Source organism: Mustela putorius, unplaced genomic scaffold (genome assembly GCF_011764305.1).
Source record: "Mustela putorius furo isolate JIRA1106 unplaced genomic scaffold, ASM1176430v1.1 tig00003853_pilon_pilon_pilon, whole genome shotgun sequence".
NCBI lineage: Eukaryota > Metazoa > Chordata > Mammalia > Carnivora > Mustelidae > Mustela > Mustela putorius.
The window spans coordinates 45,574,031-45,598,779 of NW_025422005.1; the positions used below are offsets into that span (position 1 = coordinate 45,574,031).

General features: G+C 45.6%; 1 protein-coding gene across 1 annotated transcript in view; it reads right to left on the reverse strand.

Moving 5' to 3' along the window:
* The window catches only part of C8B (complement C8 beta chain), a 42,473-nt gene extending 18,382 nt beyond the window's left edge, over positions 1-24,091 (reverse strand). Inside the window, exons 1-7 of the mRNA XM_004751623.3 lie at positions 23,745-24,091; positions 23,486-23,653; positions 16,328-16,484; positions 13,334-13,475; positions 11,418-11,559; positions 5,254-5,386; positions 3,067-3,264 (exon numbers count right to left, since the gene is read on the reverse strand). Coding sequence (XP_004751680.1) covers positions 3,067-3,264; positions 5,254-5,386; positions 11,418-11,559; positions 13,334-13,475; positions 16,328-16,484; positions 23,486-23,577 — 864 coding nt within the window. The 5' untranslated portion in view covers positions 23,578-23,653; positions 23,745-24,091. The remainder of the gene's footprint in view (positions 1-3,066; positions 3,265-5,253; positions 5,387-11,417; positions 11,560-13,333; positions 13,476-16,327; positions 16,485-23,485; positions 23,654-23,744) is intronic.
* Between the last annotated feature and the right edge of the window lie 658 nt (positions 24,092-24,749).

Genomic DNA, 24,749 nt, shown 5'->3' on the forward strand with positions numbered 1-24,749 from the left:
CTCTGGGAGTATTCCACACATGCCTTGTCTCATTGCCCTTCATAGATGCTCTGTTTTTTTATAAACTGAAGGTATGTGGCAGCCTGTGTCAAGCAAAGCTGTCGGCACCGTTTTCCGACAGCATTTGCACACTTTGTGTCTCTGTGCCCCATGCAGGTGATTCTTGCCATACTTCAACATCTTCTTTATTATGATTCTGGTACGGTCATCAGTAACGGTGACTTGCTGAAAGCTCAGATGACGGTTAGCATTTTTAGCAGTATTTTTAATTAGGGTATGTCCGTTGTAATTTTAGACATAATGCTATTGCACACTTAAGAGACGGCAGTATTGCGTGAACATAACTCGTGTGTGCACTGGGAAACCAAAAACTTTGCTTAACTCACTTTACATGCACTTCATTGCAGTGGTTTGGAGCCAAGCCTGCAGTATCTTTGAGGTATGCCTGGGTTATGAGGTACCTCTGGACTTAAAACAAAACCCTGCATTGGCTATTATTGTCTCCGAATAAAATCCGCTCCCTTACTGTGAACACAGGAACTCCCACTCTGTCCTGGTAGTGAGTACGCCTCCCCATACATACCTTCCTATTTCCCACCACCACACCCTACATCAGCATCAGTCCAACTTCTCACTGTTCCTCAAATCTGCCATTCTCTTCATAACACAATTTTGCACATGCTATTCCTTCTGCCTTAAATGCTCTTCCCTGCCTTTTCTGCCGGATGCACATCTACTTATATTTTTAAGCAACTGCTCAGCAGCTGCTGCCTGTGTGACACTATCCCTGAATTTCCCAGACATGCACTCCATTCTCCAGGACAGCACTGCATTTTGTTGCTGTTTCCTTCAGAGCACGCACCCTCCTATATTACAACCGATGCATATATTAATCATTAGTTACCTGCATACATGTTTGCCTCTTCTCCTAGACTGTGAGCTTGAAGGCAAGAATGAGAGTGGATCTGTCTCCAGGCCTCAAGTCTACTCTAACACCCAGAATACTGTAAGCACACTGTAACTGGCTGTTTGAATCAGGGAGGTGGACGCGGGAGGGGCGGTGAGGAGCAGGAGAAAAGGAGTAAACGGATGGCACCCTTCTTTTGCTCCCCAACGAAGTACGTTCCTTCTCATCAGTTCCACCCTTCATCACTCTATTTCCATCTTAGGCACCTACTAAGTGCCATCCTAAGCCCAAAGATAAAAGAAACAGCCTGTGCCTCCAAGTGGATCAGAGCCTAGAAGGTAAGGAAAAACGTGCAGAGACTGTAACAATCGCGTTAACGTTTACTACTCATTTTCTGTTGGTCGGTAGACCTTTCTGAGCTCCCTTCACCACTTTTTCCTCCTATGAAGCATCACAGGTGACTTGATCTCCTCCATGGTCAGCTCAGATCCATTTTCTAACATATCGCACTCATGTTGAAAACGCTCGGGGACAAGAGAACAAAATGCACCTTTCTGGCTGAGGAATTCGAGGTTCCCCAAGGCTGCCTGTCACCTGCTTCTCCGACATCATATCCCATTACTTCCTGGTCCAATTACTCCTCTTCCACCAACTCATGGGCTCTGACCCTCATCTTACAGGCAAGAGGGAGCAGGTGACAGGGTTAGATTAGTATCCTAGAAACGTCTTTCTGGCAGCACATACATCTGAAGGAGAAGTCAGGAGAAGGAGACCCTTCAGGGGGCCCAAGCAGGAGGTGCCAAGGTCCGGGCTAGTTAAGATATAACCAGAGTTAGATTGAGAAATATTGGAGAGTCGGAGTGCCTGGATGGCTCAGTCGTTAAGCATCTGCCTTCGGCTCAGGTCATGATCCCAGGGTCCTGGGATCGAGCCCAGCATCAGGCTTCCTGCACAGCAGGAAACCTGTTTCTCCCTCTCCCACTCCCCTGGAGGCTTGTGTTCCCTCTCTCGCTGTGTCTCTCTCTGTCCAATAAATAAGAAAATAATCTTTAAAAAAAAAGAAAAAAGAAATATGGGAGAGTGACACCAAAGGATTTGGTGGCCAATAATGTGGAAATGAAGAAAAGAGAGAGAGCAAACCATGATTCTGCAATGCTTTGCCTAGGAAATTGGAAAGAAACAAATGCTATTTAATGGAGAAAATAGGGGAGGAAGAGCTTGCTCTGGAGTGTCCATGAGGAATTCAGGTAATGAGGCCTGTAAGAGTGTGCGGTGCAGGTTAAAGCATAACAGGAAGGTCAGAAACAGTGAGGAAGGCGTGCAGCTTGCCCTGGTGGCAGGGGGGGTGGGGATGGGGGTAGGGGAGGAGAATGGAAGTCGTCATCACCCGGTGTGGTCGAGGGATAAGAAGAGAAGATGGCCATGAATTAAATAAAGAGCAGGTGGGGAGATTAGAACCCGGAAAGGGAAGCGATAAGGAGCAGCAAACACGCAGGAGGAGCAGGTGTGCAATGGCGCAGTTGACCCCACCAAATGCTCTGAGAAGTCAGAGAAGAAGAGTTCTGGGGTGACATTCTGGAGGGAGCTTCCACAGAACGTTTAGGAGTTAAAGTGCTGGGGGCTGAAACACCTCCAGAGATTATCTGATCTGGAAAAGCTACAATCTAAACCTTAATGAAAACCCGGGGAAGGGAGCCTGGGTGGTTCAGTCCGTTGAGTTTAGGTCATGATCTCCGGGTCCTGGGATCGAGCCCTGCGTCGGACTCCACATTCAGTGGGGAGTCTGCCTGCTCCTCTCCCTCTTCCCCACTGTGTGCTCTCTCTCTCTCTTAAATGAATAAATCTTTTAAAAAAAAGGAAAACCATGGGGTAAACTCTATTAGAAAGTGAGAGAACACAAATATAGAAGAAAATAATTATAGACCACTGCCTGGCTTTTCTAAAAAGTAAGTTCATGTAAGACCTTGCTGTTTTGGGTTTTTTGTTTTGTTTTGTTTTTTTGTTTTTGTTTTTTTTGGGTTTTTCTTTGTGGGAAGATTTTCAAGATATCAAAAATACAACTTGTTGCTAGGTCTGGTAGTAATGGGGAATAAAGACACATCCAGGCATGAAAACTCAAATGGATATACAGAAATTAAAGAACAACAAAGGGTACTTACAGTGTGAGAGAATCGTTTGATTCTTCTAATAAATTGTTTGCTATTTTCATCTTTCAAGTTCATACCAAGTTCAACTATTCCAGGTATTTTAAAACCAAAGTTGAAACTAAATTTGCTTTCTTCAGTCTCTGTGACATTTTTTTCAAAATCTGAGTACGATTCATACTCTGTCAGCGCAAATTCGTATTTGCCTTGGGTCTAAAGGAGGAAAAAAGAAAATGCTTTCTATTTCATTTGACTCACATCAGTTCCATACAAGTCAACAGATATCCTTTGCATTCTTATGGTGTAAGAATATATTCTTATGGTAAGGATCTCAACTGGAGGCTCTGGATATAGAAACCTCAAGGCTGACTGTGTTCTCTAGCCCCATGGCTCCCAATCCAGGAGGAGAGACAGACTATGGGCAAAACTCAGGTGGGGGCTCGACTTGGGTTCTCCCTAGGGCTTGGGGACATGGCTTAGGCAAAGGCACGTAGGTGGAAATGAACAGGATGTGTTCTACAAAGTGCTGGGATTCTGGTGTGGTCGACCCAGAAGATGCAACAGTGAATGTGAAGGGATAGGCGTTGTGAGGGAATGTGCTGGCATCAAAATGTTGAGGTGTCTGCATTACTTGCTCTGAAATTTGGACTTGATCCAAAGATGAGCTAACAGGGGCATAGCTGAGCCTCTAGAAATTCCCTTTGGTAAAACACAGGGGTTGGACTGGAGGGGATGAATCTGGGGTCAGAGAGACAGGCCAGTGAGGAGGCCGTAAGGAGAGAGCAGCCGACTGCCGACAAAGTCTGGTCAAAGGTGGGAATGAAGTGACATGGTGGGAAAGAGCCTTCCAGAGAACGTAGAAGAGCTGTTTGCTCAAAAATCAGTGTTCATTGCTCTGTGCATAGGGGAGCTGCCAAAGACACTGCCTGGATGGCCTTGGAGGGACCCGTCCCCAGTGGACTCCACCCCCCAGATGTCAGCTTCTGGTTGCATAAACACTCAGCTGCTGAGGAAGGGATCCCCAGCATGGCCTGGGGTAGAACGTGTTTTCCAGCTGAACAACCTTGGGTGACCAACTTGACTTTCATATGCCTCAGTTTCTTCATGTGTAACACAGAGACGATGGCTTTTCCTCCCATTGGCGCATTCTGGGGATGGAGTCTACATGGGGAAAACACACACTTCACCTGACACGGCCCTCAGAAGACACGGGCTCTGCAGAGAGGAAACTTATGACATGTGTCCTGGCAGGTCGGGGGCTACTTTAACCAGGATGATAAATGGCTGCTCTGAGATCCTCTCTTGAAAGGAGAGACCATGTGGGTGGCAGTGGGCATGGTGGGGCAGGCTGTGCTTGTCTATGTCTCTTTTTCGGCCAGTAAGTATGTGTGGGGAGAAGAGGAGGAGGAGGAAGAGTGGGAGGAGGAGGAAGTAGTAACCTAACCCTCAGGACTGCATGATTTTAAAAGTAGAAACTCGGGCGCCTGGTGGCTCAGTGGGTTAACCTGCCTTTGGCTCAGGTCATGGTCTCAGAGTCCTGGGATCAAGCCCCACATCGGGCTCTCTGCTCAGCAGGGAGCCTGCTTCCTCCTCTCTCTCTGCCTGCCTCTCCATCTACTTGTGATTTCTCTCTCTCTGTGTCAAATAAATAAATAAAATCTTTAAAAAAAAATAAAAGTAGAAACTCTCCTCAACTACTCTCTCATATGTAGTCCAGCCTGCTTATCTCACAGACAAGGAAGCTGGGGCCCAGTGTGGAGAAGGAGCTCCGCCTAAAGTAAGACTGGGATGGGGCAGAGCCAGGCCTGGAACCCACGTCCTTCCCTTGATCTCCTGTGTGTGTGTGTGTGTGTGTGTGTGTGTGTGTGTGTACACGCATGCGTGGTGTGGTCAGAGCCTGTCCCAGCCTCCCACTGTCTGTGAGCTCTACTTTGAAGTGGGCATGTCTGTAGGAACGCAGGCTTAGATGGACAGAGCACGTTATGACTTCAAAACCTTAGCAGAATGCTGGTTCTGATAGGTGAGGGCTCGGCAGTAACCGCAGGAAAGCAGTTTATCCGTGCTGAGCATGCTCCCTCTCCCCAGGAAGCCACATGCTGACTGTGTGTGTTCCGCAATGACACATGGAGTCTCACTAATCCTCTGGCTCCTTTGTATGTGCTCCCTCCACTGCCCTGCAAAGGCTCCCTGGTTCTCACATACCTGTGGGGAGTAGCTCTCCACATTGTAGGGCTTCCTGAATCTCGTGTTCAGTATGTAATGGGGGGAGCATCCACCGGCGTAATACCTGTGATCCAGGACCGGGCCCTCAAATCTGTTGGTGAACATATTTATCCTGCAGGGAAGGCATGGAAAGGGGGAGGAGGTTAGGGTCATCAGACTATGTCATCTTCACTGGCGGACTCCAATGCAGGAAACCCAAACTCCTTGGTATAGCATTCAAGGTCCTTGGTAGGTGGTCCAAACCAGCTTTCTGGCTTCATCCGTGGCCCTTCCAGACCATGATCATATACCCTATTCCCAGTCATTGGGAGAAGCTTGCTGTTCCTTCAATCTGCTCTGCTCCTTCTCTGTTGTGGAGCTTCTGCTCCCTGTGCCCAGAATGCCCTTCTAGCTGCTCAGTGTTTTGTCTCTTACTTGTCTTTCAAGATTGAGCTCTGTTGTTGCCTCATGGGAAGCCTCGACCAACACTGGCTGTGCTAAAGCTAGAGGCCTTCCTAAGACCCTGTGCCTGTCCCCTCAAGCAGGGGTTACCCTATATGTGTATACTTTCCATATGAGAATGGTTAAGCAAAATATGTAAGAACAGGGACTCTGGGGTCAGATACCTGGGGTCAAATCCCTGTTCTGTCATTTCCTAGCAATGTGACCTCAGGCAAACCAGCTAACCTCTCTGTACCTTGGTTTCCTGAAAAGAAGACATCCAAATGACCAAAGACAAATGAAAAAGTGCTCAACATTCCTCAGCATCAGGGAAACACAAATCAAAACCACAGTGAGATCAATGACAGATGTTAACAAGGATGTGGAGAAAGGAATGTTGGTGGGAATGCAAGCTGGTATAGCCACTCTGGAAAACAGCATGGAGGTTCCTCAAAAAGTTGAAAATAGAGCTACCCTACGACCCTGCAATTGCACTACTGGGTATTTATCCTAAAGATACAAATGCAGGGATCCAAAGGGGCACATACACCTGAATGTTTATAGCAGCAATGTCCACAATAGCCAAACTATGGAAAGAGTCTAGATGACAGATGAATGGATAAAGAAGATGTGGAATGTACACACACACACACACACACACACACACACACACTGGAATACTATGCAGCCATCAAAAATTGAAATATTGTCATTTGCCATGATGTGTATGGAACTAGAGGGTATTATGCGAAGCAAAAGAAGTCAATCAGAGAAAGAAAATTATCATATGATCTTTCTGATATGAGGAATTTGAGAAATAAGACGAGGATCGGGACGCCTGGGTGGCTCAGTTGGTTAAGCAGCTGCCTTCGGCTCAGGTCATGATCCCAGCGTCCTGGGATCGAGTCCCACATCGGGCTACTTGCTCCGCAGGGAGCCTGCTTCTCCCTCTGACTCTGCCTTCCACTCTGTCTGCCTGTGCTCGCTCTCACTCTCTCTCTCTTACAAATAAATAAATAAAATCTTAAAAAAAAAAAATAAGACGAGGATCATAGAGGAAGGGAGGGAAAAATGAAACAAGACCAAACCATAGAGGGAGACAAACCATAAGAGACTCTTAATCTCAGGAAACAAACTGAGGGTTGCTGGAGGAGAGAGGGGTAGGAGGGATGGGGTGGCTGGGTGATGGACATTGGGGAGGGTATGTGCTGTGGTGAGTGCTGTGAACTATGTAAGACTGATGAATCACAGACTTGTACTCCTGGGGCAAATACTTTGTGTGTTACTTTTTAAAAATTCACACAAGGACAATTCCTGCTTCATGCTGTTGTGAGGATTACATATGCCCATGTTTGTTAGGTATTCAACACTGCCCAGCCTATGATAAATATTTGATATTATTTGTGTATCTGTTGTCCCATTACATTGAGTGCTTTTTTTATTATGTTATGTTAGTCATCATGCAGTACATCATTAGTTTTTGATGTAGTGTTCCATGATTCATATTTTGCATATAACATCCACTATTCCACACATTCCATGCCCTCCTTAATATCCATCACCAGGCTCACCCATACCCTCATGCTTCTCCCTTCTAAAACCCTCAGTTTGTTTCCTGGAGTCCACAGTCTCTCATGGATTGTCTCCCACCCTCATTTCTCCCCCTTCATTCCTCCCTTCCTTTTCCTAATGTCCTCCATGCTATTCCTTATGGTCCACAAAGAAGTAAAACCATATGATAATTGACATTCTCTGCTTGACTCATTTCACTTAGCACAATCTCCTCCAGTCCCACCCATGATGATGTATTCATCCATTCTGATGACTGATTAATATTATATTGTATATATGGACCACATCTTCTTTATCCATTCTTCTGTTGAAGGGAGTCTCCATTCTTTATATTGTGGACATTGCTGCTATGAACACTGGGGTACATGTGTCCCTTTTTCTCATTACATCTGTATCTTTGGGGTAAATACCCAATAGAGCAATTGCTGGGTCATAGAGTAGCTCTATTTTTAATTTTTTGAGGAACCTCCACACTGTTTTCCCAAAGTGGTTGCACCAGCTTGCATTCCCACCAACAGTGTAAGAGGTTTCCCCTTTCTCCATAACTTCTCCAACATCTGTTGTTTCTTGCCTTGCTGATTTTTGTCATTCTAACTGGTGTAAGGTGGTATCTCAATGTGGTTTTGATTTGAATTTTCCTGAAGGCTAATGATGATGAACATTTTCCTGTGTGTCTGTTAGCCATTCATATGTCTTCTTTGAAAAGGTGTCTGTTCATGTCTTCTGACCATTTTTTGACTTGATTATCTGTTTTTTGGGTGTTGAGTTTGAGAAGTTCTTTATAGATCTGGATATCAGCCTTTGTCTGTAATGTCATTTGCAAATATCTTCTCCCATTCTGTGGGTTGCCTCTTTGTTTTGTTGATTGTTTCCTTTGCTGTGCAGAAGCTTTTAATTAAAAAGGAGAATTTCAGACCAATATCCCTGATGAATATGGGTGCCAGAATTCTTGACAAGATCCTAGCTAATAGGATCCAACAGTACCTTAAAAGGATTATCCATCTTGACCAGGTGGGATTTAAATGTTGAGGGTGGCTCAACATTTGCCAATCAGCCAATGTGATAGAACACATAAATAAGAGGAGAAGAGACAAGAACAACCTGGTCCTCTCAATTGATATAGAAGAAGCACTTGACAAAATACAGGACCCTTTCCTGATTAAAACTCTCCAGATTATAGGGACAGAGAGAACATTCCTCACTTCATAAAATCCATCTATGAAAAACCCAGAGAATATCTTTCTCAATGGGAAAAAGCTAAGAGCCTTCCCACTGAGATCAGGAACAGGACAGGGATGCCCACTCTCATCACTGGTGTTCAACATAGTACTAGAAGTCCTAGCAACAGCAGTCAGACAACCAAAAGAAATAAAATATATTCAAATTGGCAAAGAAGAAAAAATTTCTCTCTTCGCAAATGATGTGGTTGATACTCTATATGGAAACCCCAAAAATCTCCATCCCAAAATTACTAGAACTCATACAGCAATTCAATAATGTGGCAGGATACAAAATCAATGCACAGAAAGCAGTTGCTTTCTTATACACTAAGAATGAAACTGTAGAAAGAGAAATCAGAGAATCGATTCCATTTATCATAGCACCAAAAACCATAAGATACCTTGGAATAAACCTAACCAAAGAGGTAAAGGATCTGTACTCAAGGAACTATAGAACACTCATGAAATAAATTGAAGACAGAAAAAGATGGGAAAACATTCCATGCTCATGGATCGGAAGAATAAACTTGTTAAAATGTCTATGCTGCCCAGAGTAATCAATACTTTCAGTGCCAACCCTATCAAATTACCAATGGCATTTTTCAAAATGCTGAAACAAATAATCCTAAAATTTGTATGGAACCAGAAAAAACCCTGACTCGCTAAGGAAATGTTGAAAAAGAAAAACAAAGCTGGGGGCATGTTGCCTGATTTCAAGCTATAATACAAAGCTGTGATTGCCAAGACAGCATGGTACCTTGAGTGCCCTTGAGGGTGGTGGTTTCCATCTTAAACTTTATACAATCTCCATCACAAGACACCAAACAATCATCATTTACTGAGGAGCCAACTAGAAACAGACACAGCAGTGGGTAATGCTACGTACGGATCACCTTACAGAGCATCCCACCAAGCCCGGGGCAGATGTCATTATGTCAATTTAGAAGAGATGAAAATCCAGTCTGTAGCCTTATTTCTCACTGCCTCTGAAGGCAGGCTTCCATTCCTGACCAGCTCAGATTACTACTGAGAGCTCTGTCTTCTCTCAGCTCTGTGCACTGGCCTCGATTCTGGTCCTAACAGAATTGTCTTGGGCTCTCTTTCCTGTAACAGAGTTTCGTGTACTGTAATCATGTCTATATTTTATTTAATCAGTACAGTGTGGTGCTTACTTCGTGGAGGCAGCCATTGTAGTCAGCTTACACATATTGGTTCCTTATAAGGATTAGTCCTTACGAGACAGTGATGGAGATGATGATTCCCATTTCACAGAGGAGGAAAGCGAGGTAACTAACCTGCCAAGGTCTCACTGCCAGCCGGCATCCTTCCCCCTGCACAAGCTGCCTCTCACTTGTCTGCTACCATCCCATGAGCTTATTTGATCCTCATAGAACTTGAGAGAAGGGTATTGTTGATTTCCTTCTCCGGATGGCAAAACCAAAGTCCCACATAGAGGTATGCCTCACCTGAGGTCCCATGGCCAGTGAGCGGTCATTCTGTCCCCTCCTACACGGTCCGCTGTGGCTCTACTCCTGGGCTTGGAATGTCTGCTCCATCACCCTCTCAGTTATGTGACCCCCAGGAACTCTCTTACCTTTTCCAGGCCTCAGTTTCTTTACTGAGGAGGTGTGGATTATAATAACTAGCTTATAAGATGGTGCTGATAGCAGGTCTTATCCATAGGAGAATCTCTCTCTCTCTCTCTCTCTCTAATGGCAACCTTTAAGCAGTGAGATTTGATTTTTGCTTAAGAAGAGGGTGAATTCCTCTCAGGGTTACTGTTTTCCCCAGGCTGCCTCATATACAATGATTCCTAGTGCATGTGAGGGGAGGCTTTCACGTTTCCTCCTGGAGACTAAGAGCTGTAGAATGTGGCAGAAAGGGAGGGCAAACACCAGGCTACTTTGGTCCTTTCTGACCTTGCTTCTCTGATCTCCAGAGGACTGAGCAACTCAGAGGTCCCCAGAAGCTTGAAACCCTGACTGACTGAAAACCCATCTCAGAGATCCATTTCTTCACTAACTACCTAGGAACCCAACCTCTGGACCAGAACCTATGCTGGGCCTACAGATACAGAAAGAAATAAAACCTCCCCTACAAGTTGTCTGGGTGCCTGGGGGGGGGGTGGTGGTGCAGTGGGTCAAGTGTCTAACTCCTGTTTTGCCTCAGGTCACAGTCTCAGGGTCATGAGATCGAGCCTAACAATGGGTTCCACACGGAGTCTGCTTAAGAATCTCTCTCTCAGGATGCTTGGGTGGCTCAGTCAGTTAGGCTGCTGCCTTCAGCTCAGGTCATGATCCCAGGGTCCCTGGATCAAGTCCTGCATCGGGCTCCTTGCTTGGCAGGGAGTCTGCTTCTCTCTCTGCCTTTGCCTGCCACTCTGCCTGCTTGTGCTCTCTGTCTCTCTGTCTCTCTGACAAATAAATAAAATCTTAAAAAAAAAAAAATCTCTCTCCCCTTCTCTCTTCCCCTCTCCCCAGCAGCATGAGTGCACTCTCTCTCTCTCTCTCTCTCTCTCTCTAAAGCAAATAAATAAATCTTAGGAAAAAAACCACACAAAATGTCTCCCCTACCCATTGTCAGTAGGATTCAGAGGTAATGCTTAGAAAGCACGTAATACAGTCACACAGTAAGTATTACATAAACGTTCATCCCCAGCCCTGGCATAAAGCCCATATGGTCTTCATGCACAGCTACTGTTCCTCACCTATGTTCCTAACCCAGCCCTCCGTGTGGCCTCTATGTGTCCCTGGGACATGCTCCTGGAGGTCCCTGGAACCTTCTTCAGAGAGCAACTACAAATGTCCACTTCCACTACAATCTTTTTTCAGAAAGGAAAGAATCGTGTTAATATCCGCTCCCTTCCTCCCCTCCAGACTTACATTTGATTCCGTGCCTTCCCATCTACATAACAGGAGGATAGTAACTTACCCACTGGCCAGACGGCCAATTGCCCAGTACTGCTCCATTTCATGCTGACATTTTTTTAAAATCTTCTTACAGTTCGCTTCATCAGACTGGTCTCCGCAGTCATTGTCCCCGTTGCAGAGAAGTCTACGGTTTACACACCTCCCTGGAAGGAGAAAGGGCGTTACCCATAGTCCTGTGGCTGCCAAGAGGGGAACAAAGATGGTGTGCGCACCTACTATGTGCCAGACATTTCGCTGGACCTTTAAGGCCATTTTGATTAGTCCTTGTGTATCAGGGTGGATCAGTAAAGGCATTAACAATGTATCCCCCCCCACAAGAAGCCAGTGTTGCACTTCTAAATGCTCTTGAAGGGGAGGTTATTAAGGGAGGAGGAAGGGAAGGTGTCTGCCTGGCTGGGATTGAGATGGCCAGACAGGAGGGAAGTCTAGACTTCTCTCCCTGAGGCTGGTGAGGTGAGGTGGGTTTGGCAGGTCCTACAAGGAGTGCTAGCTGGGTGACCTTCCACAGTTTACCTGACCTCCTTGCCTCAGTTTGCTTACCTGTAAAATGGGGAAGTCATCATACCTACCCTCCCAGGGTTGTTGGGGGGTTAAATGAATAAGGGGAAGAGTAAAGGCTCATGGTAAGTTCTAGGTAAGTGTGAATACTCTTCTTATTGTTTTGGTGGGCCAAATGCACAAGACTGGCAAACATTTGCAGCAGGATTAGAAATTATAACTTTCTAATCACAAATGCTTCCCACTAAATAGCACTGCCTTCAACACCACAGCCATTTATTTTTAAACTCCAAAAATATCTGGACTCTATGTTCAACATTTGTAACACTTTTCTTCCTTCAAAGGCTTCTCTTCCCCCCACCCCCGATTTGACTCTTTTATTTGTATATTCTTGTGAGATAAAGCCTGTAAGACAAGTGACCCTCTTTCCTTAGATGTGTCTGATCACTTTTAACCAATATTAAAAGCAGAATGTCAATCTGCTCTTCAAATGTTTCTTACAAGGCACTTAAACTAAAGCCTACCTGAATAACCATTATGGCTTCGGTCAGAATCATGGAACACTGACCATAATGAGTCCATGGACACGCTGTAAAATCTTTCAGATTTATTACATACAATTCTGCATTTGCAATAAGCCCTGGAAATAGCTCTAAAAATCTCTAACTCTTTCTTAAATACCCCCAAAGCACAGTCCACATGGGTATAGTGAATGTGGAGAGCTGCATCTCCCATTGAGATAATTTGGATCAAAATATTCATATTTTTGCTGGAGACTTGGAAAAATAGAGAGACATAGGTTCGCTTGAATTTGCAAGATAAATGAGTTGGAAAGACGAGTGTTTACTTAGTTTCACAGCAGATGATTATTCATTTGTATGCTCCGTCCTTCCCTCTGTCCATCCATCTGTCCTTTTTCTCCTTCGTTCCCTTAATCAAAAATTTTTACTTACTATTGCTCAGAGCATGCTTATAAGGTGTTAACATCACTTCCAACTTTCTATTGAGAGGACCAACATGCAGAAAGATTAAATGACTTCTCATAGGCCACAAAGTCAGAAGAAGACTTGACTCAGGATTACTGATTTCAGCACATACACTTTGGGTGGCCTTCATGTCAATGGATGTAATGTGCATTCCCCAATTTCTAATCACAGCTCTTCTACTTACCTGCTGTCTGATCTTGAGCAAGTAACTTCCCCAAGTCTCAAGTTCCCAATTCATTAAATGGAAATAATATCAACACCTAATTTATAGGGCTGTTTTTGTGAAATAACACCCATAAAGGGGGATCAAGGAGGCCTCTCGGCCTGACACATGACCCTGACCTTGAGCACTAGGTAACGGCTGGTCCCCCCATCATCAGGTGTCATCACCTCATTTGCTACATTTCCCTCCCACTCTTGCAGCCCGTTATACCTGTCTGTGCACACACAAAGCCTTCACAACGCAGTTGACTTCTGCATGGTCTGCTGGTAACACAGTCTTCAACTTCCTTGTCAGAGAAGTTACACGGTTCCCCATAGAACTGAGATGGCTGGAGCAAGTAGACATGTCTGTACTATGGCAGAGAGGAGCAAGGTGAACCAAGGGCAGAGCCTCAGGGGCCTCAGGAACTGAGGGATACACTCAAGGGTCCATGTTGCAATTGGCTTTGCTTGACAGTTTCAAGCCAATAGGTCGATTCATGTATTCTTGTTTATTCTATATCTTATAAATGAAAAAGCAGGTGCACCTGACTCTGATACCTTGGAGTGACATGATGTTGGCAAGTTACCTTATCTCTGTGATCTCAATTTATCAATCTACAAAATAGGGGTAATGAATGACCTAAATGTACAATGACGGAGTTTCAATTACATATATGATTTCTATATGAAATCTCATGATGTTTTCCGGTACATAGTTGGCACACGGTTTCTTGTACTTGTTTTTCTTTATTATTATTGATAATTTTTAGCAGTCCATATTTCTCTAACCTCCTGTTTGCTTATTCCAAAAAAACTGAATTTCCAGAACCTTAATTCAGCCACCCAATGTTGAACAGGGTAGGTGTTCACCCTTGCCTTCCTTTTATTTTCAATCAAAGTATATAGTTGACAGCATTACTCATTGGTGTATAGGTGTGCAACATAGAGACTCCACAACTCTGTACATTATGTTATGCTCACCATAGTGTGAGTCAGTCACCATACTCACCATCAGTCACCATACAACACTATCACAATACAACTCACTATACTCCCTATGCTCTACCTTTCATCCCCATAACTCATTCATTCCATAACCGCTTATTTGTTTTTAATCATAGTCCTGCCCTCTAGCCTGCCCTCAAGGAGGTCGTCACAGACGGTGGTGGTAATGATGGTAAGCACCAGGCAGTGACAACACGGTGCGATGGCCGCCATGATGGAGGGACAGAGCGCTCTGTAAGTTGACAGGGGGCACCCCCGATGCAAACTCAGGAGAGAGTGAAGTCACAACTAAGCTGAGACCCAAAAGATGAGTAGAGATGTCAGGTAAACAGGAAGAGGTGGTGTGAGGAGGGTCGAGAAGAGTCACCTGGGTAGAGAAAATTGCTATACCAAACCTGAGAGACTGGAGTGTGCCTCATTCCAGAAAACAAAAAGAAATTCATCATGGCTGGAGAGATGAGTATATGAGGGCAGATGTGGCCAGAGCTAGGGGGAGGTATAGGCAGGGGGACAGGTCATGCAGGGTCTCCCAAGCTTCAATGAGGTTAGATTTAGTGTTTCATTATGAGGCAATGAGAAACAGTTATGGGGGGAAAATTAGCAGAGTTAGCAGCTTTCAAATCTTAGTTGTAGGTAAGAGTTTGGTGCAACGAAAGGATACAAACCAGGATAGCAACCCCTTGGAAGAATGCCGTGTTAACCAACCACAGTTATTACTTGTATGGCATCTGGAAATCCAATCTCCGCCACCCAGCAAAATGCAGACAACCATTCACCCATGTCCCTTTGCATTTCCAGAGGGTCCTTCTTCCTGGAAGACAGAGGCTGGCAGGACAGAGTGAGGTCTGCAAAGAAGAGAGCTAGAAGACCAGCCCCAGGCTCCAGAGACAAAATGGGTTTGAGGAGTGCAGAAATGATGGAAGGGAGACATCTCGAAATTCCGGTTGAAAGGTTTTGATCAGCCGCCAGCCAGTGACCCCACAGAGAGTGATGTCACCCACTGCGGGCAAGTGTGTCGCGAACTCCGAGGGAAGAGCTCTGGCTGGTTCACTGGCTGACTCATGCTGAGTCGTCCTGGTTTATGGTGCAGATGAAGCAATTCTACAGATAATTGGATCGATGTTGGTAACTTCAGCAATAAAGCTCACTTTGGGAACTGAAGGTTCCTGCACGGCTCTCCATAAAGATCCCTTTAACTGTGTAAATATCCTGGACCCACTTTTACAGCTTCATTAGGGTCTTAGTCCATGGCTGCTTTGATGTCCTGAGGAGTTGGGGAAATGACATTCTCTTTTCTCTGACAAGTCTGCTGTGCTCAGAGCTGGGATCCTGGATCAGCCCTCTTAGGACATGGGAACCTGAAGGACAAATACTACAGAGACCTCGTGGCTTATTATTATTATTATTATTATTATTTTATTTTTGTGGGAGAACACTAGACAAGAAGACAGAAGCCTGAGTTCAAGGCCTGTTACTTATTACCAGGTGAATCTGATGAACCACCAGAAGGGTCTGAGTCTCTGTTTGCCCACCTGCCTCATGGGAAGTGTCACAGTTGCCTTCCCCTTCCTTAGAGTTGTCCGAAAATATCATGAGATCAAACATCACAGATTTATGGGGCACCTAAAAAGTTCCCGAAATTGGGACTACCCTGAAGAAACAGAATTGGACAAACCTTCATTTCACAGAAAGGTAAATAATTAAGGAAAGTAAATGACAGGAAGAACAGGGAGCTATTACAGCCCACAGAGGGTTGCCCATCTCACCGTGCAACGGGCTGAGAAGTCAAGGAAGGTCTCAGAAGAGGTGGCTTATAAGTAGAGTTTCAGATCACAAGTAGGTGTTGGTCAGTGATGGAAGTGGGAAGGGTCACGAGAGCATGAATAAAGGCAGAGAAAGAATGAGAAATGGTCAGAGAGAGACAAGTGTTCTGTTGTTTTGATAGCTCCCCTGGTTGTGCCATGAAGATGGAGTGAGAGAGCAGTCTGCCTAGGAGGCCGTTAACAAGAGCAAGGAGAGGTGTGCCAGGAGAATAACTGGAAGGATGAAGAAAGGGTCAAAGAAAGGCAGCACAGAGGAAACTAATGCATTAACTAAATAAGCCAGCATTTATTGAGGTCCTACTACGTGCCAGGCACTGTCAGCACTGCCTCAGCCAGTCTTGCCGAGAGTTAGGGGTTCTAGAAGCTTAGAGCTCCCCCAAGGCCAGGGTACTTACCCTTTTCTTCTGACAGGGATCACACGTGGTCCAGGAGGACCAGCTAGAGAGTTCACAATCAAGAGGCATCGGCACAACACCCACACTCCGCGTCTGTCGGCGCTTGGCAAGGCTCTCGTTGACTGCATTCGACTCCAGACAGTATGGCCTTTCACCTCTAAGGGGTCATCACGAGAGGACAGGGTCAGAGGAGAATTAAGAACACATACCACCACCTCCCCCCCCCACTCCATAAACACGTATGTGCTCAATTGTGCGAGGCTATTCGTTTATCATTCAAATATCGGCTAATTCATTCAGCAAACCGTTACTGAACACTTGAGTGCCTTGCACTTTGGCTAGCTACGGCTGAAAGAGAACTGAACTCCGAGCAGAAGGCGGTCCGTCAGCAGCGGGGACCCCTTGGTCTGCTTTGTCCACCTGTGTGACTTTCACTTTTCTCATCTCTATAATGGGAGAGTCATGCCTATCTCACAAGGCTATTTCTAGGGTTATCTAAGAGAGGACACGTAAAATCACTTTATAAACTCTAACCTGCTATAGAGATACAAGAAATAAAGCCACAGCTGGATGCAGGACTTTAAGCAACTCCCCCCTCACTGTGCACTTTTGCATTATGCCCTGGGAAAGGAGAGGTTGGACTGGATGGTCTTTTCTTCTTCCTTTCTTTTTTCTTTCTTTCTTTCTTTCTTTCTTTCTTTCTTTCTTCCTTCCTTCCTTCCTTCCTCCTTCCTTCTTCCCTCTTTTTCTTTTTTCTTCTTTCTTTCTCTCTTTCTCTCCTTCTTTCTTTTCCTTCCTTCTTCCTTTCTTTCTTCCTTCCTTCTCTTTCTTTCTTTCTCTTTTCCTTCCTTCCTTTCTCTCTCTCCTTCTTTCTCTTCCTTTTCCTTTCCTCCCTCCCTTTCTTGCTTTCTCTCCCTTTCTTTTCTTTTTCTTTTTTTTTTCTTTTTAAAAGAGAGAGGAAGGGGAAGGAACAGAGGGGCAGAGAGAGAGAGAGAGAGAATCATTTTTTTTTTAAGATTTTATTTATTTACTTGACAGACAGAGATCACAAGTAGGCAGAGAGGCAGGCAGAGAGAGAGAGAGAGTGGAAAGCAGGCTCCCTGCTGAGCAGAGAACCCGATGCGGGACTCGATCCCAGGACCCTGAGATCATGACCTGAGCTGAAGGCAGCGGCTTAACCCACTGAGCCACCCAGGCGCCCGAGAGAGAGAATCTTAAGCAAACTCCATGCTGAACACAGATCAGAATGCCCACCTTAATCTCACAACCCTGAGATCATGACCTGAGCCGAAGTCAAGAGTTAGATGCTTAACCAACTGAGTCACCTGGGTGCCCTGGACTTGATGGTCTTTAAGAGTCCGTGGAACATTTGCTGAGAACCAACAACATTCAGGGTACTGTGTTAGAGGAGACCCAGGGAAATATAGAACACAGGTTCTGCCTTCTGGAACTCACAGTTTGTCTTAGGATAGGAAAACAGAGACACATCTCATGTCTTAGCTGTTTGGGACTTTATCCAGTAGACTGCATTTTTAAGTACACAGGCTCCATGGTCAGAGTTTTGTTTTGGGGGCTACAGTGTGGAGACTGGGCAGGGGTGGGGAGAGCCTGGATGTAGGACAAGCATGTAGGAGGCCCGTGCAGTGGCACTGAGGAGTGATGTGAGCCTGACCTCTGGCAGTGTCTAGGGGAGAACACATGAAGAGGTCAGGTATATGAGACCCTGCTCGGGTGAAATAAATAGAAAGTGAGAGGAAGTGGTTAGAGAGGAAGGGGTTTGGGCTGATGCTTGTTTCCAGTGTGAGTGTGTGCATGAGAAGGGAACACAGGAGCAGAAGAGCTTGTTGGAGAAGATGTGGATGAGGTCCAGGTGCTCGTGGAACACCTATGTCGAGAATTCAGCAATTAGTTCTCATGTGGGTTTCATATACAAAAGAGAGATTTTCACCAGAGATACAGATCTGATCGTGCCAAGCTATGGCAGAGGTTAAGATTGTTCTTGAGAAGAGAGGCAGGCCAGAGATAAGTACTTGGGAAACATCAACACCACCAGCAGACCAAGAAAGACGGGTGCCCTTCCAGTCCCGAGCATGGGTAGTGCAGAGCCGTGAGTGGGGATGTCGGGGAGGCCATGGTGGGGGGGTGGGGAGGGAGACAGACAGTGTCACATCTGCAGAACAGTCAAGTGACAGAAGAACTGAAATATGTCTAAAAGGTAAGGCAACACTTTTTCTTGAGTTCCTGGCATTTAGTGGGACATTCAGTAAAAGGGTGAATAAAAGAACACAGCAGTGAATCTGTCTAGGCATCCCATTTCCCCCATGCATAACATGATGGGTGTATTATGATTTTAATTTTCTTCCACCAAGAAGAGTGTATAACAAAATAAGATTCCCTAGTAATCTGTGTTCCTTTTCAAGGCATGAGAGAGGAGAAAGAAAACAGATTTGCTGAGCACCCAGGACATGTCAAGCCCTGTGAGAGCTATTTGACCCACTGAGTTCTCACAGCAAAGTGAGAAGACATCCCACTTGTACAGATGAGCGAAATGCCCGAGAGTCACATAGCCAGTGGGTGATCGTGGGGTCTGAGCTCACGGTTTGACTCTAGAGCCTCTGTATGCATTTCCCCATGCTGCCCACAAAGGAATCAGGCCAGCACCCACTCCACTGGTACCCTCATTCTCTATGCAGGGCTTCTTCCATGCCCGTGTCCAAGATTGAGTCATTAGGGAGAGCATCACATAGTTTCCACCGACTCAAATACATTGTACATCACTCCAGACAAGGTCATTAACAATACATTCTCACTTGGCAAAAGTCCTAAAAAGAGGATAATATTAACTACAGTGAAATCCATCTCCACAACTGCCCCAGAGACCAGCAAAAATCAATTGCCTAGTAAAGTTGGATCTTTAACGAAAGGTCAAAGACTCTCCTGGAAACCACAGGTGGCTGCTTTAAAACGGTTACTTGAGGCAGGATGCCACATACCAGTGGGGGGGCTCAGAATGCACTCTTACCTACTATTCTGCCCAGGTTTGACAAACAATATTGTCTGTGATTCAGCTTCTCCTAAGTATATATTTGACAGCTCAGCAGGGTACCCCTTTCCTGTTCCAATTCAGACGCCGTTAACATTGTGTTTTCTGCAACTATCAACCCAATTCTGGGCCACAGTTGAGACTCAGTAGATAAGTAATGCATAAACACACACTATTAAGCGTCACAATTATTTTCCTCTCTAAGATTTCAAAGCCCGTTAATAGGCAAGATTATCGTTTATAGAGAGGACTTGGTTAAAAAGTGGTGATAGCCCCCAGATCTCTCCGTTTTGCACCCCATTTTCATTATGGAGGTGGCAGCTTAATGAAGTAATCAGCTGAATAAATTGTATGCTTGTCAGTTACATCGGTTAAGATGCGCGTGGGTTATTAGTACTGCAGAATGCAAATCTGAAAGAAAGGCTGGCATTAAGTCACATCTGTACATCCCAGCCTCTGTGTAGGGATATAGCATGTTCCTTTCACGCCTGTGGATTTTTACAGAAACAAACCAGATGGACCTTTTGACCCATTGAATTGACTCTGTCATTCAAAATGTGGCTTTTTTTAGTGTTGAACACTTAAACATGCCCAGAGAAGTACAGAAAGTAAAATAAAAAACATTCACATACTCACGGCCCAAGACTGCCAATTACTAACGTTTTGGAGTATTATCTTCAAGTCTTATTTATTTATTTATTTGAGAGAAAGCGAGAACAAGAGTGGAGGAGGGGCAGAGGAAGAGGAGAGGGAGAATCACAAGCAGACTCCGCAGGGAGCCCAGAGCCCAACCCCGGGCTCCATCTCATGACCCTGAGATCACAACCTGAGCCGAAATCAAGAGTCGGATGCTCAACCGACCAATCTAACCAGGCGCCCCTAGTCTTTTCTTTTTTTTAAATAGAAAATAACCCTATACATTTCGCATCTGCATGAGATGCCAGCCCCAGTTCCATTTCCTTCTCCTCCTTTGCAGAAGAAACTGCTGTCAGGAATTTCCATGTATCCCTCGAGTCCTTTAAATATTTTTACATATGCATACGTATGCGCAACACATAGCACTGCTTTCCTCATACCGTGTATATTACTGTGCAAGTTGCGTTTGCCAGCCAACACTCTAGGTCTTGAGCCCAATGCCTGCAGATTCATAAAGAGAGCTAGTTCATTTCTTTTACCTAGATCTTCTATCAAAGGGCATAAATTGCATCCAATTTATTCTTTTTCTTTTTGAAGGACATTTGCATTTGATCAGTGTTTTGCAGTTGCAAACAATGCTGCAATAAACACCCTTCTCCAAGCCCTTGGAATATATCCATCTACAAAAGGCGTGGCAGGGATGCACCTTTCCTCGAGGTGTATAGAAGGCTATGGCTGACATCAGGACGTATTTCACAGATCCCTGTCTTCCTCGTCTCTTTCTAACCAGAGTCTCTGATCAAAATAAAGATGGATCCATCGAGTAAGGCAGGATTAGGTCAGCAGTAAATTGCAAGCCATCAGCTTATATAGATGGGGTGTGTCAATATATTTTGGCTTTCTGTAGAAATCCCCTGACACAACAACTTTCTTGTCACACACAATTTGTTAGGCAGCCTCATTCCCTCCTCAACTGGCATCCTTCCTCCTTGCTACAAGGGACAGCTTCTGGGTGGCAGGTTTTCAATTTCTCCCGTCTCTGTCAGTGGTGGTTGTAGTCATGAAATTTAAAGCAACATCTGAAGGCAACAAACGTGTGGTCCAGCGATAGAGAAACGGCACAGGGACCCAGCAAGTCAGGGACACATTGCAGCCCAGGAGGGGATCATGCGTGTGACAGGCAGGACAGAGCAGGGATACCCAGGAGCCCCAGAATCAGAAAAAAAAAAAAAATTGGATGTGAATCCATATTCTGTTCCAGATGAAGTGAGTAGCCTTGTGAATTACACTATATCCCCATCTTGGCTTCTGTCTCTGTAGAACCGTAAACAATAGCACTTACCTCAAATAGTTGCAGGGGATTAGAACTAATGTTTCTAAGCACCTAGCCCAGAGGGGCAATAAATCAACAACTGGTCTTCTGACAATGTGATGATTCCATCTGACTTGATTGTAAGAACTAAAGACAAAAAACTTCCTCAGCTAACAGGAGGGAGCTCTCAGCTTCTCCTGCTCCAGAGCTGAAGGCTCTTCCTCCACTGCAAGCGTGGAATTCAAATCCATGCTGTGCTCGGGACATCCCAGGGGAAATCATAGGGAGGCGCTAGAACACCAAACCTGGATCCAGGCATGGGTTTGAGACTGATGAGACCTGAGGGTGTCTCTTCTTCTCTTTGAGGCTATTTTACTATTCTACATAGCGTGGATAGAGATTAACACCCATCTCCAGACAGGGCCGGAGGATTGAACAAGGCACTCTACTTACCCACTCCTACCTCCACTTCCTTCATCAGAGTGAACTTTTAATACATAAATATGATGGTGTTTCTCCTTGGCTTAGAACCCTTCAATGGCTCCCCATTGCCTAGAGGGTCAGGTTCAAGCTCCTGGGATGGCACCCCAGGGCTCTTTAGCACCTCCCTGCTCTGATCCTGCTTTACTCCCACTTGATCCTGTCTTTGGCAGCACCCCACTTTGGCCTGTGCTCAAGGCCTCCTGAAACAGACTCGAAGTTTCAGAAACACACCAGGTTTCTCTTCCTTCTGTGCCTTTGTCTATGGTGATTCCTCCGTCCGGAACATCCTTCACCCCCTTGGCCATTTGGCAAGCACCTATTCCTATAGAAAGATTCAGCTCAAACACCATCTCTTCTAGAAGCCTTTCCAGGCCCCCTGCCTGCCTAGTAGAGCTGGTCACTCCCTCTCTTGCTTCCCACCTGTCCCTGTTTCATCTCTCGCAACAGTACACACAGCGTGGGCTCACAGCTTGGCTTTCTCCATGGGAACACGAACTCTGTGTCTGACTCATCTCTAGCCTCAGAGCCTGACAAGGAGCCTTGTGAAGGCGTCACTGCTATGCAAAGGGTTGCTATGAGCCCCTTACACCCTGCGTTCCAGACACAGTTCCATGGGTCTTTTTTCCTTCTCTGCATATACATAGTGTGTGCACATAAGGCAGGCCTTGGCAGCTTGGTTCTTCTTGGGGCCGAGTTGAGGTTCTTGATAATCTTGATAATCATAATATTATCAATTTGTTGAGTACCAATTTGTTGAGAACATGCACCATCCTGGTCTCAGGGGCAGTGCCCAGTGACAGTTGGGGGCTCAATAGAGCGCTAGTACCCACTGGGTATTGGGAGGTTGTACTCAGACAACATTTATGGAATGATCAAAAGGAATGGCCCTAACAGTCCTTCTTCCCAGACGTTTGCTTGCAAAGTGACCTGGGATACCTGAGTGTTTCAGCGTTTGTGGTAGGGGAGGACCCTACCATGAGGTAGGGGAGCATTCTGTATGGGGAGGACCCCCCTCCCCCATGGCCAAATCACTGGCGCTTTCTTCCTTGGAGCCCAATTCTGAGCTTTCACTCAGATATTTTCTTTAGCCTGTTTTATATCCTACTAACAATACAAAAAATGATGAAATAAATCAGTTAGCATTTATCTGCTGGGAACATACCAAGTGTGTGTGTGTGTGTGTGTGTGTGTGCGTGTGGCTGTAGGTGTATGTGTGTGTGTGTGTGTGTGTGTGTGTGAGAGAGAGAGAGAGAGAGAGAGAGAGAGCGCGAGAGCCTGACAACACCCGAGAGCCCAAAGAATTTGGGTTGATGAGCAGGTACAGTGGATCCCTCTCATAAATTAAAATCATTGACATGAATTGGCTCTTTTTTCCATACATAACAAACCTTCTTTTGCATAAAGAGTCACACCGGGCCTTTGTTCAGAACACAGAACAAGTGTCCCATTCTTCTCAGCGTGACAAAACACATTTAAACATGTCAGTTTCTTGTGGGAACGTTTGTTTAAGTCAGATGCTTGGTTCCACAATAATATGAAGACAGCTGTTGATCTTCGTTTATCAAATGCACACAAATTGCTTTGAAAGCTGTTCCTTATTCCATAGGCCCGCAACAAAGAGGCGGTCAGCATGATCCTCCCTGTCACATTACTGATTGGGGAATCATTTGTAGCCATCACTTACCTGGAGCCAGGCAAACCGACAGCACCCAGAGCAGCACAGAGAAGAACCAGCTCTGCCAGGGCCCTCCATGCCTGCGGCCCAGCTGTCTTCATTTTCAGTCTGGGACCAAGCTCCTCCGGGACTCCTGGGTCCACGAAAGGTCTGCACAGGGAGCACTGCCCTCAGCTTCTGTCCCCATAGAGCAAACAGTTCAGCAAAGTCAACAGAGAGCCAGCAGTGACCGGGAAATGCCTTAGACTTTGCACGGATGGGTACTTACCTCTAACTCTGGACACCAGGTGGAACAGTGGAAAATCCTAAGTGTGGATCAACCAAGAGGACAGGCTGTTTAGTGAAGGCTATGGGCTTGAGGTCCAGGATGCTGGGTTCATTCAATCCTTTCTCTGCCACTTGCTCGCTTTGTCCCCTTGGGCAAGTCACTTTACCCCCACACCTCAGTTTCCTCACTTGCAAAGTGGGTAGGTTTAAGTAAAGTAACCCAAGTGAGCAGAACGGGCCCTTGTTAAACCCTCAGAGATGTGAGCTCTAACTGCGAAGTGGAAGGCAGGGTCGGAAGCCAGCCAGGCCCACAAGAGGCTGTAAGAGCTCTAGAACCTGTCTGCCTCAGTTGCAACTGTCTCTGTGTTTCGCTAGCTGTGTGAGCCATGCATGGCCAATCATTAACCTTTCTGAGGCCGACTTAACCTCATCTATAAAATGAGAATAATAATAGTATCCAACTCACAAGGTTGTTGCAGAAACTAAATAAATATTAATCTTTACAACACTTTGAACAGTTCCTGGCACATCCTTGGTGCCTTCTCTATGAGCCAACTGGTATTTTTATTGACTGTCTCTGATTCCAAGTAGGCATTCTAAAAATGATAACTGGAAGAGCATAATCATCCAAATACGTGGTTTTGTTATTGCATAACCTACGTGGAGCTTGACTGTAATTAGGGGGAAGCAGAGCTTCCCTGAGCTCGTTGGGAAGTGCGGTAGATGACTGGGACTGGCCGACTTTACCTACGTCTCCCATATTTGCTAGGAGCCCTACACAAACACAGTCAGTAGCAACCTGGAGAGAGTTCCATCCACACCATACCCATTCACCGATCGCCTCTCCCACATCACAGGGCAGGGGGCCTCACTGTCTTCCCGCTAAGGTTGAACGCTGCAAAGGCAGGTGCCCTTCCTGTATGGTGAACCAACGTTTGCCTTGAGCCTCGATGGGTGTTTGGCCTCGAACTCTTTATTATTCTGAAGAGTGTGCCAATTGCCCTGT